The following is a 15,310-nucleotide window of genomic DNA, read 5'->3' on the forward strand; positions in this document are numbered from 1 at the left end:
AGACCCTGGATCTTAAAAACATCCTTGATTCCATACCCAAGAGCCATTCAATCAACAAATCCTTTTGTTTCTAAACTTCAGAGTAAATCAAGTATCCTACCATCCGAGCCCCTCTACTGCTTACTCTGGCTGAAGACCTCTAGAATGTAAACGGCACAAGGGCAAGGATTTCTGTCTTGTTAATTGCCAATTCTCCTGTGCCAGGAATGGTGCCTGGCTTATTGTAGAAGCATGATAAATATTTGTTGAACGAATTCAGAAGCTGATTTTGAGTATATAAAATAACAATAATACATTACCTTTACATGATTAAAAGTATAATTTTGTCCTTTTTTAAGAGACTGTCATTTTAAGTAATTTTGCAACTCTTTAGTTTTATAATCTTGATGTAATAATAATATCTACCATTTATAAACTGCTTCCTGTATGCTAAGTACTGTTGAGGTATTTAATTCTTAAAACAAGCCTATGAGATAACAGAAATCCTAATTTTACAGGTGAGAAAACTAAGCTCCAGAGAAGTTAAATAACTTGACTAAGGTCCATAATATGAGTAAGTAGCAGGAATGTGGGATTCAGGCCCAGAATATTGTGATTTTTGAAACCCTTATACATTCATAGCCCTGCCCTGCCCCCATCTAGAACAGAATGTGTTTTTAAGTCTCATTATAATGAGTCGTTCCTTTCAGTGGTAGTCTGGATTAAGCTGTGGAAACAAATGAACTCTGACATCTCTGTAGCTTTACATATAAACATTTGCTTCTCACTCATGCCAAGTCCATGAATGACTGCAGAGTAGCTGGCCGGTGACTCAGCAGTCCCATCTGTTTTCTTTAAATGTTTTTATTTATCTGTTTTTAAGAAGAAATTACATGTGATTCCCTTAGTGTGTTTTTCTTAGTGATGATACTCTGGATAGTCAAGACAAGCTTTTCTTTTTCTTCTTAAAGAATCGGTAGTTTGACTGAATGTTTGAGAAGTGGTAACAGTACCAAACCTTTGTGGGAAAGTAGTTCTCCAGACCTGCGTCGCTCACCCCTGCCCACATGTGAGCATCGTCTAGCTTTAGAAAAGCCCTGAGGCCCCGGCCCCGCCCAGTGGCTCTTAATTCAGTTGTCAGGGGTGATGCCCAGTCACTGTGTGTTTAAAATGCCGCCCCCTTAATTCCCATGAAAAGTTAAGGTTCTGATTTAAAAAAAAACAGCAGCGTCTTTTCTCATTTGCTTTCTCTTCAACCTTGAAAATAATTAAAGTTCAGAGTAAGATTAAGATAGTTAGTTACCTGTTCCAGTCCCACAAATTTAAAGTGATTGACTTAATCTTAAAATAATGTTTTTCTTCTGACTCAGTCGTGGGAAATTAACAGTATCGGCTGTGAGCACAATCAGTACATGATTTCCTCCGTCTTTATGGTGATTTTAGTTTTAAAATAATGCTTCAGGCTGCCCGAAGGCTTTATCTTTTAGAATTGGTAGTTTGTAGACTAGTTGATTATAGTGAGGACCGTGTTACAAATGCAGATGACTGTTCTCTGGTTGCTGTGTGTTCCCAAATGTCTCAAGAGGCCATCCTGGCTCCATGGCTCTGTGCAAGTCGTGTGTGTTTCTGCTTGTAGGTTGCACTGCCATTTGCTCTATTGTTGATTTGTTTTGACAACATTTTGTTGCTCCTTTTTATGTCTTCATGTGAAAGGATCTTGAGAATTTGTTTTCTATGTCTTTATCACATTATTTTAGACTATTAAGGCTGTCTTGGATTTTGTGGTGACACTTGCAGATCAGCCTAGTTTTTTCAACCTCATAAATAATGCAAGTATGTATTTGCTGTGGCCTCCCCATTGCATTCTCTTTGCACATTATTTTGAAGAGCAGGACTTTTTAAAAAAACGTCCTCACTTATTGGTAGCGTCTCAGATTGCGGGCTGAACACCCCTCGTCCAGGCCTGGCTCTCAGCTCACCACCCTCTCCTCCTCCTCCCTTCTTCCTCTTTGTCTTCCTTCCCTGTGACTCTCTCCCTCTGCCCACTGGGTCTCCTACATTTCAGTCCCTGCCCACACTCTAGGGTCCTGGGTGGGTTCATGTGGACTTTGTGATGTTGCCAAATCAGAGAGCTTGCATCAGTTTTAATCATTTCTCTTACTTACTTATTTATTTATTTAAATTTATTTATTTATTTATAGCTGCATTGGGTCTTCGTTGCTGTGCGCGGGTTCTCATTGTGGTGGCTTCTGTTGTTGCGGAGCACGGGCTCTAGGCGTGTGGGCTTCAGTAGCTGTGGCTCGAATGCTCTAGGGCACAGGCTCAGTAGTTGCGGCACACAGGCTTAGTTGCTCCGCGGCATGTGGGATCTTCCCGGACCAGGGATCGAACCCGTGTCTCCTGCATTGGCATGTGGATTCTTTTTTTTTTTTTTTTTAAGTATTTGTTTATTTATTTATTTATAGCTGTGTTGGGTCTTCGTTTCTGTGCGAGGGCTTTCTCTAATTGTGGCAAGCGGGGGCCAGTCTTCATCGTGGTGCGCGGGCCTCTCACTATCGCAGCCTCTCTTGTTGCGGAGCACAGGCTCCAGACGTGCAGGCTCAGTAATTGTGGCTCACGGGCCCAGCTGCTCCGCGGCACGTGGGATCTTCCCAGACCAGGGCTCGAACCCGTGTCCCCTGCATTGGCAGGCAGACTCTCAACCACTGCGCCACCAGGGAAGCCCAGCAGGCGGATTCTTAACCACTGCGCCACCAGGGAAGCCCTCTTATTTATTTTTGTATCTCCGGTTACATACATAGGAGGTCCCCCAAACCTCCATGAGTTAAACTAGTAAAATCAGCATGTAAAGGAGGAGATCCAGTAGCTATGGAAGTCATCTTTAAAAAGACACAATGTCTTTCAAGTCAGAAACAGGAAGAGCAGGACAACATGGACACATTTAAAGAATAGCTCTGCAGATGGAGAGCTGGCCTGGGTCCTGAGGGCACAGGGACTAGGAGCATCTGGTACCCTGTACCTTGTGCCAGTGAGGGGCCGGTGGCCACTGCAGCAGCATCTGCATGAGTTGGTTCCCATTCCGTGCCTCTGCACAACCCTCTCAGCATAACAGAGCTTGTTAGGTGGTTGTTATAGGAAGGGGATGTACTGACTAGTCAACTTGAGTGTCTCTTTGGCAGTTACGACTCATTATGAATGAATATATTTGCATCCATATTTGTTTATCAATCTTTTCATAATAGTAATATTTATAGCGGCAGCAATTGAGTACCTTGTGAGTTTGCTTAGATTGAAACCATCCCCGAGGAGTTCCCCTGTACTGTGGACGTGAAACCGGAGGTCGGGCCCTCGCTCTCGCCCCCTGGGCTGCTACAGCAGGGCTCCTCCCCTGGCAGGGGCCTCCCCACCTGCACATAGGGGGGCACAGTCCTGGCACAGTTAACACAGGCGCCTCCAGGTGCCGCCCTGTCACAGACACCGAAGTCATGGTTTGTGGGAAGGTCCTGGTTTCAGAAGGGTGTTTTCCCTGTGCTCATTCGGGAACTGCAGGCTACGAAGGACAGAAAATCCTAACCCAGCGTTTGTAAGTTCTCGTCCCTCTTGTACTTTGTTTAGAATTAAGTGTTCACATCCCTGAAAGTGTTTCCTTTCTTGGGACCAAGAGACCCTCATTCATCTTGTTGTTGTTGCTAGTAGGCATAATTTACATACATACCTATATTTACATATACAACATACACAGTAAAAAGCTCTCTCCATCCCCTCCCCTCACCCTGGGCACCACTTAGGCTTATTTCCCATCGTGCTGTCAGCTCACCCTGTCATTCTCTTACATGCTTGTGCTCTGAGAGGAAACACTGACAGTCTAAAATCTGTTCTTTTTGTATGATTCCAAGGAGGAAAAGAGACAAACCATTCAGACATCTATGGGAGACGAAAGGTGTGGTGGAACATCTGCAGAAATGAATATTGTTTCAATAACAAACACAAATTGTAAACTTTAAAGAAAGAACTATAGGTCCTAACAGTCTTCATGCAATGCCTTGGTTTGGAATACCTGGAATGTTGTTGGAGTGTTTGAGTTGTAAGATTTTATGGCGGAAATTCTGTCCTTAAATTGGGCTTGGGATGAGAATTATGGGCAGAATAAAACAGTTCTAGGAAATGTGATCTACATGTTTGTAAACAGTTTGTTTTTCTACAAGATGCATAATTATAATAGCATAGGCAGCAGTGACTTGCGACTGCTCCCCTTATTGTGGGGAAGTTGTAACTGCAGGGCCCATGACATTCTCATGGAGACTGTCCTTAGCTCGGCATAGGACGCTGAGGACTAACTAGACACTGGTGGGTGGAGGAACCAAGCATCCCCCAGCGTGCTCACCTTACTCTCATCTCACCTGGCACTGAGTGTGACTCTCCCAAACTCCTGACCCCGTGTTCCATCAAGTGGTGCTGACCTCCTCAGAATCGCTGGACCCTTCCCATTTCCGTCTGCACAAGTCTGTCTGAGACAATACCACCTTGAACTGTGGATCCTTCTTGTATTGTTCTTGGAGTCTTTCTGATTATTCCCTGTAGTCATTCTTTGTTCTCATCATTCCTTCTACCGTCTCCCAGTTATGGTTATATCTTGGCTAAGTAGACTGTAACTTCCTAATCGTTTTTCCTCTCCACTGGCTTATCCTTTGATGGTCTCGAACACCATGGGAGCTGCTGAAGACCCTTTCTTAGATAATGGCCAGTATTGTTTCTGTACCTTTTCATACGGTAGTTACTGAGCTCTTTGGCATATTATGATCATCTCAAAGTCAGAAACTGGGCTGTACAGTCTTCGGTGTTCCCTGTACCACGTTGATTCAAGGTCTGACTTAGCAATCTCTCATATTTAAGATTTAATAGCTTCTTACCCCAGTTCTCTTATGAGTCCACAGTGCTGCTGAGCTCATAACCAGTCACGTCCTAGACATCCTGGCCTGGGAAATGGGACATCCGCCTCCAGCCTGCCTGTAGCCAAGGCTGCTCATGTTGAGAAGCATAACCTTAGCTTTGTGCAGCATTGACTTTATAGTGGATTGGAGAGGCAAATACTTAAAGTCGTTATAAATCCTCTAATTTGAAATTTTAGTAGGTCATTTTGGTATGCTGATAGGCTGAGTTTGGAGAGGGGCTGGCAACATTTAAACTAGAATTTTTAAGTGCATCTAGTGCCTATGTACTGATCTCTTTTTTGTAATCAAACCCTTTAATGGACTTAAAACTCAAGGAAAAATAATGGTTGTAATTTTAAATAAGCATTCATTTATGAGTAAAAAGCATTTTTGTATGTTACTATAGTTACCGAGCAGCTTTCCTGTGGTTCTAGAGAAAATGGGCTCTGTCATACAGAGTAACTCTGAGAAGTGCGTTTGGAGGCAGGAGTAGAAGAGGGGGTGGTACAGGTTTCCCAGAGAAGCAGGACATGTTACAGGAAGAGCCTTTTTGACGCCGAGTTTTATGTGGTCCTCCACTAAATAGTAACTATTTGATTGTGAGTGGAAATTTTCTTTTATCCGAAAGACACTATTAGCCAACTTAACTGGGTGTCAAAATTATAATCAAACTTTAGAAGTCTACCGCTACAGTGTATACGGGGTGCTGCTGTATTTATACGGGGTTTTAAAACTTTATTTAAATAAAAACATTAGACGTTGCCTGTATTTGCAAACATCAACTGTATCTCAAAGGAATAAAATCAGGTAAATAAAGATGAGGCCAAAATTTTAAATCCAAAGAATCTGGAAGTGGCAGTTTCTGTACTGGAAGGAGAATGCATCTATCCCTGTTTTTGTGCCTTTGGTCTTAATAGTATTTGAACATTAGAGTTTTGATAATATTTCATGGGTTTAGGGTTGGGTAGGGTTTAATTTTATCTCATAATTTACTAAAAGATTATTTTCTCTGGAGACTGGCAGGCCGCTCACTGTGGAAGAATCCTGTCAGAACTGACTAACTGGGAAGGATTGGACTGAAAGGGTTGAAGGGACCTGAGTCATAGAGGGCTGGCAGAACAAGAGGTGGGGACAGGAATGCCAGCGAGCGCAGATGGTGGGAAGGGGTGGGGCGAAGTCAAGAGAATGGTCTAGAACAGTTGAGTTCACTTCTGTCCGTTTTTCCTTCCACAGAAGTGCTCTCACGTGAAGCATCTTTCATCCCTCCCTGGAGAGGTGCCCCTGTCCACTTAATCCCCGAGTCGCCTCCCCGGTCCCGGGTGCTCTCCAGGGACTCTCTTCTCTGTACCGACCGCAAACCTCTCTGGGACTCCTGGACCCTGTTCCATGGCACTTTTGTGATGGTCTAAGGAAAGTCCCGGCCTTTTAACCAAAACACTTACTTTCCCACAGGAATTATTTGTTAGTGAACTTGGAGAAACACATAGAACACAATTTGAAAAACTATTAAAATTTAATAAGAACGTTGAGATGGTCACTCTCTGCAGTGGAATCACAGCTCTTGCACCAAAGGTGTATAATCGTCACTAAAATAGTCTGAAGGCTGAGGGACATTTCGGGGAGCATTTTCAGGCGGAAAGTCCTCTCCCTTGGCAGTTTTCACTCGACTGCTTAGAACGTTCTCAGCGTTTGCCAGCCTCAGTGACTGACAATGGGGAGGAGGTCTGGTGGGGTGGCTCAGACCCCGCAGGAGAAACGCCACTCACACCTCTGAAAGCCCATCCCGTTGGCCATCTTTGGTCCGTCTCGTCCACACAGTCTCACGTCATACGCCAGTATTTTCCCTCCAACCTAAAAACAAAAACAAAACAAAAACTTCCCCATCCTCATATATTACAGGCCCATTTTAAGGAGTTTTGTAGCCACAAGGATTTTTAGGAGTGAGTCCTCCCAAGAGAACATGATAACCCCTATGGAATTTGAAAATATAGAATTCCTTCTGAAAAGCAGCGGTACAACCCACACCACACTTCATAAATTGCTGTACTTTCTTAGCCTTCGTAGACTCTGTGTGATGTTCTGAGTAGCAAGTTTAGCAATAATCCCTTAGCGACCAAAGCTTTTGTAAATTATGAATAGACTTCCCATTTCCTAGACCGTGGTCTCTGCCAGGCTTTTGTGTGGGCGATAACTGCTTTGACTCCATTTCTCCGTTAGTCTTTACTTTCAGTATTTTTCTATTGTTATTTTGAATATATCCTTGTGAATCACCATGAGTCCATTTTTAGAATAGGGCAGGGTATATAAATCTCTGATCAGATATGCCTGAAAAGTTTTATTTTCTGATAAAGAATTTCAGCCACCGGATAGCAGCTTGACACTTAAACAGTAATATTTTTGGTGGTTTCCATTCTATTTGGATCCTGCCTGTGCCTCTTGGGGCATTTAAATTAAAGTCGCTACCAGAAAGTTATGTGGCCGTGCAGACAATGAGTATGAATTCAGTCCAGCTGATTAATCAGTGTCTCTGACACTCTGGGGAGTTTAGCGCTAAGTGGTCCCTGGGGGCCCATCTGCCGTGTCTCTCTGGTTTGAAGTCCAGCCTTATAGTCAGAACTGCGGCTGCAGCTTATCTTCTACTCATTCAAAAGCTAAATAAAATATTCTAATGCTGTTATCTGCCTACTGACTTTAATGATTATTTGGATGGATCTTAAAAGGCCACTGTAAAACTGCATTCTAAAATTAAGTGACCATCAAGCACAGGCCTAGTGGATGTCATTATAGAACAGATGCAGCCAACTGTGAGTTCTCTGCGGCAGCTCAGATGCAAGCGTAGCATCTCACACGCCTGGAGAAAATGAAACTGAAGTCCACGTAAAGGGTTGTTCGTGAAAACCATGCTCTTGATGACCTATCCTCCTGTGTTCTACAAAGATAAATCGTTTAATATATTACACCAGGCAGTAAAATGTTTGTTTTCTGACCATGAAGGTGGACTCGGGCGTGGTGCATTTCACCCCCCTGACCCGGCCCAGGATAGAGCAGCCATTCAGGCTGGTGGAGAAAGTCGTTCAGAATGCCTTTCAGTTCCGAAGGAAATACTGCCATCGAGGGCTTGGGTAAGAACGCTTCTCTTCCTTTTCAGTAGCACCCTTTACAAACTCCTCAATCACCTTCAAAGATTAAGGACTTTGTTTTTATGATTGTTCAACCTGCCTGTAAATATTACTCTTAGTTCAGATCCTGCGATGAACAAACCTTGATGGCCACTGAGGAGAAAGCAAAATGTTGATTTAACCTCAGATGCCACCGAGAGGTTCTGTTTGGTTTGGTCGTAAGTACAAACTAAAACTGACGTCACACAGTTTATAGTGAGCCTGTACTGGGGAGGTCATGACCCCTCACTCAGGACTCAGACCGTCTGAACTGTTTTCAGTCTCGACACTTCTGGCACTAAATGTGTGGTGTTTTCCCCAACACCGACAAATTCCCTAACTCTCCAGACAGCACCTGGGCGTCCTACAACTTAATTCTAGTCCGGTCACTCACTACCTGGCATTAGCACAGCCCCTCAGCTTATGGGCCCAGTGCCGCAAGGCTGTCCCCACTTCAGTCGCCAGTCGCGGGTCCCAGGTCGCAGAACTCACTGTCATGTATCAGTTTTAAAGGCTGTAACCCAGGAACTACCAAATGGGAGAGGGGCACAGGGCACCATACGGGGAGCAGGGTGCACAGAGCTTCCGTGCCCGCTCAAGGTTTCCCACCCTCCCAGCACCTCAGTGTGTTCACCCACCCCGAAGCTCTCCGAACCCCATCATTTGGGGGTTTTATGGAAGCTCCATTACCTAAGCAGGATTGATTAAATCATTGGCCTTTGGCGATGGAGCTCAGTTTTCCAGGAGTGGAGCTGAGAGGTCCATCCTTCAGCCACGTGGTTGGTTCCTCTTGCCACTGTTCCCCGTCCTGAAGCTTTCCAGGGGCCACCAGGAGTCGCCGCATGAGCACAGAGCTCAGGTGTGGTTGAAAGGGGCTTGTTACGAGTAACAAAAGGTGCTCCTGTCACCCCTGTCACTCAGGAAATTCCAGAGATTTTAGAAGCTCTGTCTCAGGAACCTGGCACAAAGACCAAATATATATTTCCTACCATCACACGAGCTAGTGGGTTTTAAATGCTTTCTTTCCATCCAGTTGTTGTATCTCTTGACGCTTTTAAAGACGTGCTTAGACGGAGGAAGCAAATGTAACTTCTGAGTAGCCAAGACAGTGTCTCGAAGTATCCACATGAGCACGTTTCCATTGAGCGGCGGCTCCCGTGTTGTGCCGTGGGCGCCGCTCTGGCCAGGCCCTGAGGCGCGTCCGGAAGCCCAGAGAGAGAAGGCGGCCTAAGAGTCTGCGGCCTGATGGCCCTGAAGTCACCGCAGCAACGTGTTACGTCCGGTGACAGCCTAGAAAGTGGGTAATTAGGCCCAACTGTAGTCTGTGTACGAAGGCAGGAAAATGTATGTGTATTTTTAAAAGATTTTCATCTAATACAGTCAACTTTAGCTGTTTAAGGGGGTTCAGCTTTAGTGGCCCGTATTTCTTATTTTCTAAGAATAGCTCCATTTTAGTTCTCTCATTCGTGAAGGGTCCCTTTAGCACATGAAACTACTTTAGGCACAGCTAGACGGCTGCATCCTGAATCCACTGGAATCCACAAAGCACGCTCTTGAGGATGTGAGAGGGCTGATGGAAGAAACCTCACCCTGCCGTTTGTTGGCTCTAGTTAGTCCCGTGTTCATACTTCAGCAGAGTTCCTGCTTCTCTAGTTGGGGACAGGGACGCCACTGGCGATCCTCGTGCTAGTTGGAATGAGGGCACCCCCTGATACGCTGCAGCACCCCACCCAGCCCCCACCAGGATGCACGACTTGGCAAGTAAAACACAAGCTGGATTTCACACACGGTGTGACCCCTACAGTTGTACATGATAGCTCTGATTCATGGAGGGAAAAAATTACAGAAAGTACATCCTACCTGTAGAAATCCTGGAATTGGCCTGAGCCTGGAGTTGGCCCTAGTGTTTCCAAGACAACCCCCCAGCTAAGTGATGGGCCCCGTTTACTTCACATGCACAGTCCCCTATGCAGATACGGACCAAATCTTTTGACCCACTTTGACCTTTCGGTGTCCTTCAGTCACACCACACCACAAATCAGTCCCAGATCATAGTTAGAAACTATGATCAGACCCCTGCTTGCCATGAAACTGAACTCAGCGATCTCAGTCAGCTCACCCTGAGAACGTAGGGACACGCGGCTCCTGGTTGCGAGGACCATCGGCCTGTAAGAAAAAGTCAGTCTCCTCTCGCCACAGTGTCTTCCGAGTCCTCTGAGACTTGAGAGAAGAAAATAAAATCCAGGTGTAGCTTTGCAGTATTTCAGTCAGTCACTTGTACTATTCATTTTAAAACAATGATCTGATTTAGACAAAATTTAAAATGTATACTTTGAATCAATTTTAAAGATGCTTCAGATATCTTAAAAGAGGAAAATAACTTTCTATTTTCACATGAACTGTTTTCTAACTTTGCAAAGAAAGGTCATTCTTTTGGGATGAAGAGGTCCAAAGGCTGGTAAGTTCAAGTTACAGAGAATCAAAAGTGCACCAGAAATAATACGCAATTTTTATATTAAAATGTGAGGCACAGCAAACTGATGTTTCTTTAAGAATGCAGCTGAGCATATGATAAATTTACCTTCAAGATACATGTATTGCTTGAGCTTTAGAAACTCTCTTCTCACGTGCACACACCTTGCAGGTCCGATTAGCTCTGCCGCCAGTGGCGGTTCGTACCTGCTGCCTGGGGGTGCAAGCAGAATCCTCCTCCGCTGGCTTGGGGTCCCGCGGGGCTCTAGGGAGTGGAAGAAGAGCCTCTGCAGAGTTGTCAGTTGTCAGAACCATGCCGGTTTCAAATGAGGGTAGAAGGAAGCATGATGATTGGCAGAATTTAAGTAAAATTCTGATTTTTTTTCTCTTCCTTTCAGAATGTTATTCCCTGAAGCTCGGCGATTAGAAAGCACTGGGAAACTGTTACAGTTGGCAGATGTGGACCCTACTCTTCGACCCACCCAGCTCTCTGTCTCACATTTTAAGAGCCTCTGTGACGTATACCGAAAAATGTGTGATGAAGACCCACACCTCTTTGCTTACAATTTCAGAGAAGAACTCAAGCAAAAATCAGAAAAAAGGGGATGACAAGGAGAGTTACAGACTGTAGCTGCTACTTCAGGGGCTGGCAGCCGACTGGATGTTGATTTTCACAGTGTTGAACTTCTCATGTGTGTGCTCCCCAGGTGTGACTTACTCCCCTTTTACAGCTTGGTAAAGAGAATAAATATCATCAAATAAGGTACAGTACAAGCTTTCTTTTAATATATATACTGCATAGATATGACATGTTTAGTATAAACAGCATCTATTACAACCTTACAAAAATGAAATATCTGCACATTGTACCCCTAACCCACATTAGAATAATTTAAATATGCTTTAAATAAAGCAGAACCTAATAGCTCAAAGAAAATGCCCAGAGGATTGGAAAAAAATGACCTTTCAAAAGCTATTAATCACAACTTCCCCACCCTTTTGCACATAAATTAATTAGAACGCAGTTTCATTTTAAGGATTCTAAGTCATTTTGATACCTGCTCAAAAGGGATATAAACTAAGTAATTTACAAATTCTGACCAGTTTAATCTAGTTTTCTGATCCACAATAAATTAAAATAACTTAAGTCTTTACAGCTATTTGTGGGAAAATGTATACTGCACAAAACCCAATAATGAATAGTTTTTCTGCAATTTCCATTTTACCCCCAGTTTAAAAGTGAAACCAGCAACTTAACCCATATCTGGATTGACCTGTATTATGCCTTTCCATGGCTCTCTGTTTCATAAAAACACTCCTCGTTGACAACCGACGTTAAGCTCTGGACGCTGAATTCTCGCTCGAGAACAGAGCTGAGATCAAGGCTGGCGTTTTCCGATTGGCTGTCCAGGGACTGGTGACGCATCTGCGCCTGCAGCAGAGTTCCCCTGTCCCTCTTGGTGCTGTTGGCTTTTCGTTTGATGGCGCAGAAGTGCCCGCGGACCAGCTTGGGCTGCCCGTCCTTGCCGGGCGGCTGTTCAGCTGGCCGAGCGTCCGGGTCCTCCGAGATCCTCAGTCTCTGGAACTGGATCTCGATGTCTTTGGTAGGGCTGCCCTGCTTCCCAGTCTGGGGGTAGTCCTCCTCGTCGTCGCTCAGAATGTCGCTCTCTTTGATGGGGCTGTCGGAGAAGTCGGCCAGGCCCTCGTGGGGGTGTTTCCGGGCGTCCTCTGTGCTCCCGGCCGGGGGGCAGCCGCTGCTCTGGGTGCCACTGCTCAGGCTGCCCTCGTCCGAGTCCAGCGAGCTGCCCTTGCCCGGCTCCCCGGGCCACTCGCTGCTGGAGGAATTCTGAAGGGCCTTTAAGGACCTGGATGAAGCTGCAGTGAGAAAAGCACGTTTTCCCTTATGACAGAGGAACCGATTCCACAATGTGTTAAGTTTTGCCTTGTAGGTTATCAGATTTAACATCTTAATTAACATTTTATCACCTCACTTCAATCCTGGGACTTGGGCAAAGAGAAATGTAGATACTGCAAATATGGACATTTTTTTATTTATGTTTATTTGAAATTTTAAGTTGGAATTTGGCATTTTTAGAGAACCAATTACCAGAGCTTAATGACTGAGATAGAACAATAAGCTATAAACTATCATAAGGGCTAAGATTCTTATTACTAATGAATAAATTTAAAAGTTAGTTTTACAGCTAATTAATGAATAAATTAGCTCTTGCTAATGAATAAATTTAAAAGTTAGTTGCTAAGTTCCTTTCTTTCACTAAAGTACTTCGTAGTTTGAGAACTAAGATTACACTGTATTTCTCTGCCCACCTCTCACCTGTTTATTTCCCTTGCTGCTCAATTAAAAGTACAAAAATGCTTTTTCTCTCTCATGAGAACTGTCTCTGCTGGAATTTCTAGCCAACTTTGAGATTTAATATGAATATTGAATCGTGTGTGTGTGTGTGTATAATTCCTTTCTCTTGGGTTGAAGGGAAAGGGGGAGCTCAGTTGTGTTTCTGCAGACAACAGTGTATTTTTGATGGCTGTAGCTTATTTTGCCAATAGGGAAAAAATAGAAAATAATATATGGTAAATCTGAGGAGGTCAAACTGTGACCAAAAAGAAGAGATACATTTTGTAAGACTAAAAACTAGATCGTTGATATTAACAAAATAGTTAACATAGAAAGTTCTAAAAACTTAAGCTGAAATTTTAAAAACAGGCAGAAAGTTGAAGAACAGCATGATTTGGAATGTTTACCTGTGGACTTATTAAGAATGAGCATTAGCGAGCATTAGCGAGCATTAGGTTTCTTGACCTTAATTCACTGAGTATTGACCTTCTAGAAGCCTTGCACTGTTCTGAGCACTGGGAATGCGGCAATGAGCAGAACAAAGTCCCTCGACTCCTGTACATCCCAGTGGAAGACAGACGGAAGATGGTAAGTGCAGACTGTGTCAGCAGGTGAAAGACAAAGGATTTGGATTGGGGGTGCTTAGGTTTTATAAAAGGAGGTCTGGGACTGAGCATGTTTAGGTTTCTTAAAAGGAAATAAAATTGCCGCTACATTCTCATGTCACACTATGTATTGGGTGTCTGGTTTAGAGCTTACAAAGCTACCGCTGATAATTTACAAAGTGATGACTTGCTGCTCTATTCTGAAAGCATACATCCTTGCAGAGGAGCTTGTCATGTTTTCCTGAATAAACCCAAGGCTAGCAGAGTTCTCACCTAATTTCGCTGAGACAGGAACGCGGTTCTTGAGGGGTACCAGGCGATCTTTACATGTTTTCTCCAGAGGTAATTCACACTTTATGTGACGCCTGAAGTTTTCCCTCAGAATAGATCGAATCACCTTGACAATGTTGGTTTTGCTTTCGTTGTCACTGGCGGGGAGAGAGAAAACATTTTGTAGTGTCTGCTGTCTCATCCTGCTTCCGTTCCACGTCTCCTGGTCCTCCCGTGGCATGTGACTGCTCTCAGGACAGACTGACAGCAAGTCACCCAGCCTCTGTGTGCCTCAGTCTCTCGTCATTTACAAAAGGAGCGAGAATTGATCGTTTTTGAACTTCCTTCAAGCACAAAGATTTGGATGTATATTTAATCAATGTATATTATTCTCCTAGAGCCACAGTTGCCAGTTTGGAGAGGGTGGGTGTGATCCTGAAGTCATCAAAATTTAGGAGGGCACTAAAAATAAACCCACTTTTAAGAGAACATAATTCTGTCTTATGCTCATTGGCTTTAATTTTTGGAAGTCAGTAATACCTGCAGCACAACTGAAAGATGGTTTCTGGCCGTCCTTCTATTTCTGACTTTGTGTGGATCAGCTCCCATAAGGAATTATTTTCTGTCCCTGTGTAAAAAGAAACAAGGGGCTGCAACTTTGCCAAAGATGCTGTGGTAAAGGACACTTGTGAAGCTTAAAAGCCACAATTTAGTAACTTTTTAAAGAGTTAAATACTCCCCATCCTGACTCTCATCATTTTCTTCTCTGGCTCCTTCTATGTATGACTTTCACAAATAGTTACAAGAAGTTAAATACCTTTTAGTTACTTTGTACACTCCCTGCTGAGGTTTCCCATCCATCTTAGTGCTTTCACCCGACCCTGGATTCCATCTCTCTGCCAAAGAGGTTAAATGGATCCCATTTTTCAACCCCATTCCTTAGAAGGAACAGTAGGATGTGCTCAGGCCCTTGAGGTAAAGGAGTCCAGCCCCAAACTCAGTTATGGTCCAGGAAACATGAGCACTTCCAACAAACACTGAACAGGGACCCAGAACGTCACCGCGGGCCTCAGCCTGTTGGTCCGTTGCTGAACCAGAGGCACTGCCACCAGAACAGGGTTATTCTAAAAGGATCTCTCAACATTTTCCACAGTGGAAGATGTTTTTTCTTTTTTTTATATCACCTGTAATAAAGCTTAATCTTAAGAAATTTTCTGGTGTATCAAAATGTGTGGACCTTTGTTTCTTTTAACAAATTTTAGAGATAGATATTATCCCTAAAATTATTAAAATAATTAGAAATATTAGATATTAGGATATTAGAAAAATGTTGAAAACCATCGACAGTGAAAATAAGGAAACAATAGAGAGAGATATTTGGCAAAGAAAAGCCATCCACTAGCATTCACTTTCTCCAAAATCTGTAAAGAAACATCACAACAATCTCTCTTGTCCTCATTTTCCTTGCCTATAAAATAAAATACCAAAAATTATCCCCAGGTTCTTTCCTACTTTTTTATTCCACAGTTTAAAAAGTCCCTT

General features: G+C 43.7%; 2 protein-coding genes across 3 annotated transcripts in view; one reads left to right on the top strand and one right to left on the bottom strand.

Moving 5' to 3' along the window:
* Nucleotides 1-11,303, top strand: part of TFB1M (transcription factor B1, mitochondrial) — a 65,454-nt gene extending 54,151 nt beyond the window's left edge. Inside the window, exons 6-7 of the mRNA XM_082404655.1 lie at nucleotides 7,905-8,032; nucleotides 10,939-11,303. Coding sequence (XP_082260781.1) covers nucleotides 7,905-8,032; nucleotides 10,939-11,149 — 339 coding nt within the window. The 3' untranslated portion in view covers nucleotides 11,150-11,303. The remainder of the gene's footprint in view (nucleotides 1-7,904; nucleotides 8,033-10,938) is intronic.
* A 1-nt stretch (nucleotide 11,304) lies between these two features.
* Nucleotides 11,305-15,310, bottom strand: part of TIAM2 (TIAM Rac1 associated GEF 2) — a 236,727-nt gene continuing 232,721 nt past the window's right edge. For both annotated transcript variants that reach the window (XM_082404547.1, XM_082404546.1), the window contains 3 exons: nucleotides 14,309-14,396; nucleotides 13,772-13,926; nucleotides 11,305-12,415 (listed from right to left, as the gene is read on the bottom strand). In XM_082404547.1, the coding sequence (XP_082260673.1) occupies nucleotides 11,820-12,415; nucleotides 13,772-13,926; nucleotides 14,309-14,396 (839 nt within the window). In that variant the 3' untranslated portion in view covers nucleotides 11,305-11,819. The remainder of the gene's footprint in view (nucleotides 12,416-13,771; nucleotides 13,927-14,308; nucleotides 14,397-15,310) is intronic.

This window comes from Balaenoptera borealis, assembly GCF_965194805.1.
Source record: "Balaenoptera borealis genome assembly, chromosome: 9".
Classification (NCBI taxonomy): domain Eukaryota; kingdom Metazoa; phylum Chordata; class Mammalia; order Artiodactyla; family Balaenopteridae; genus Balaenoptera; species Balaenoptera borealis.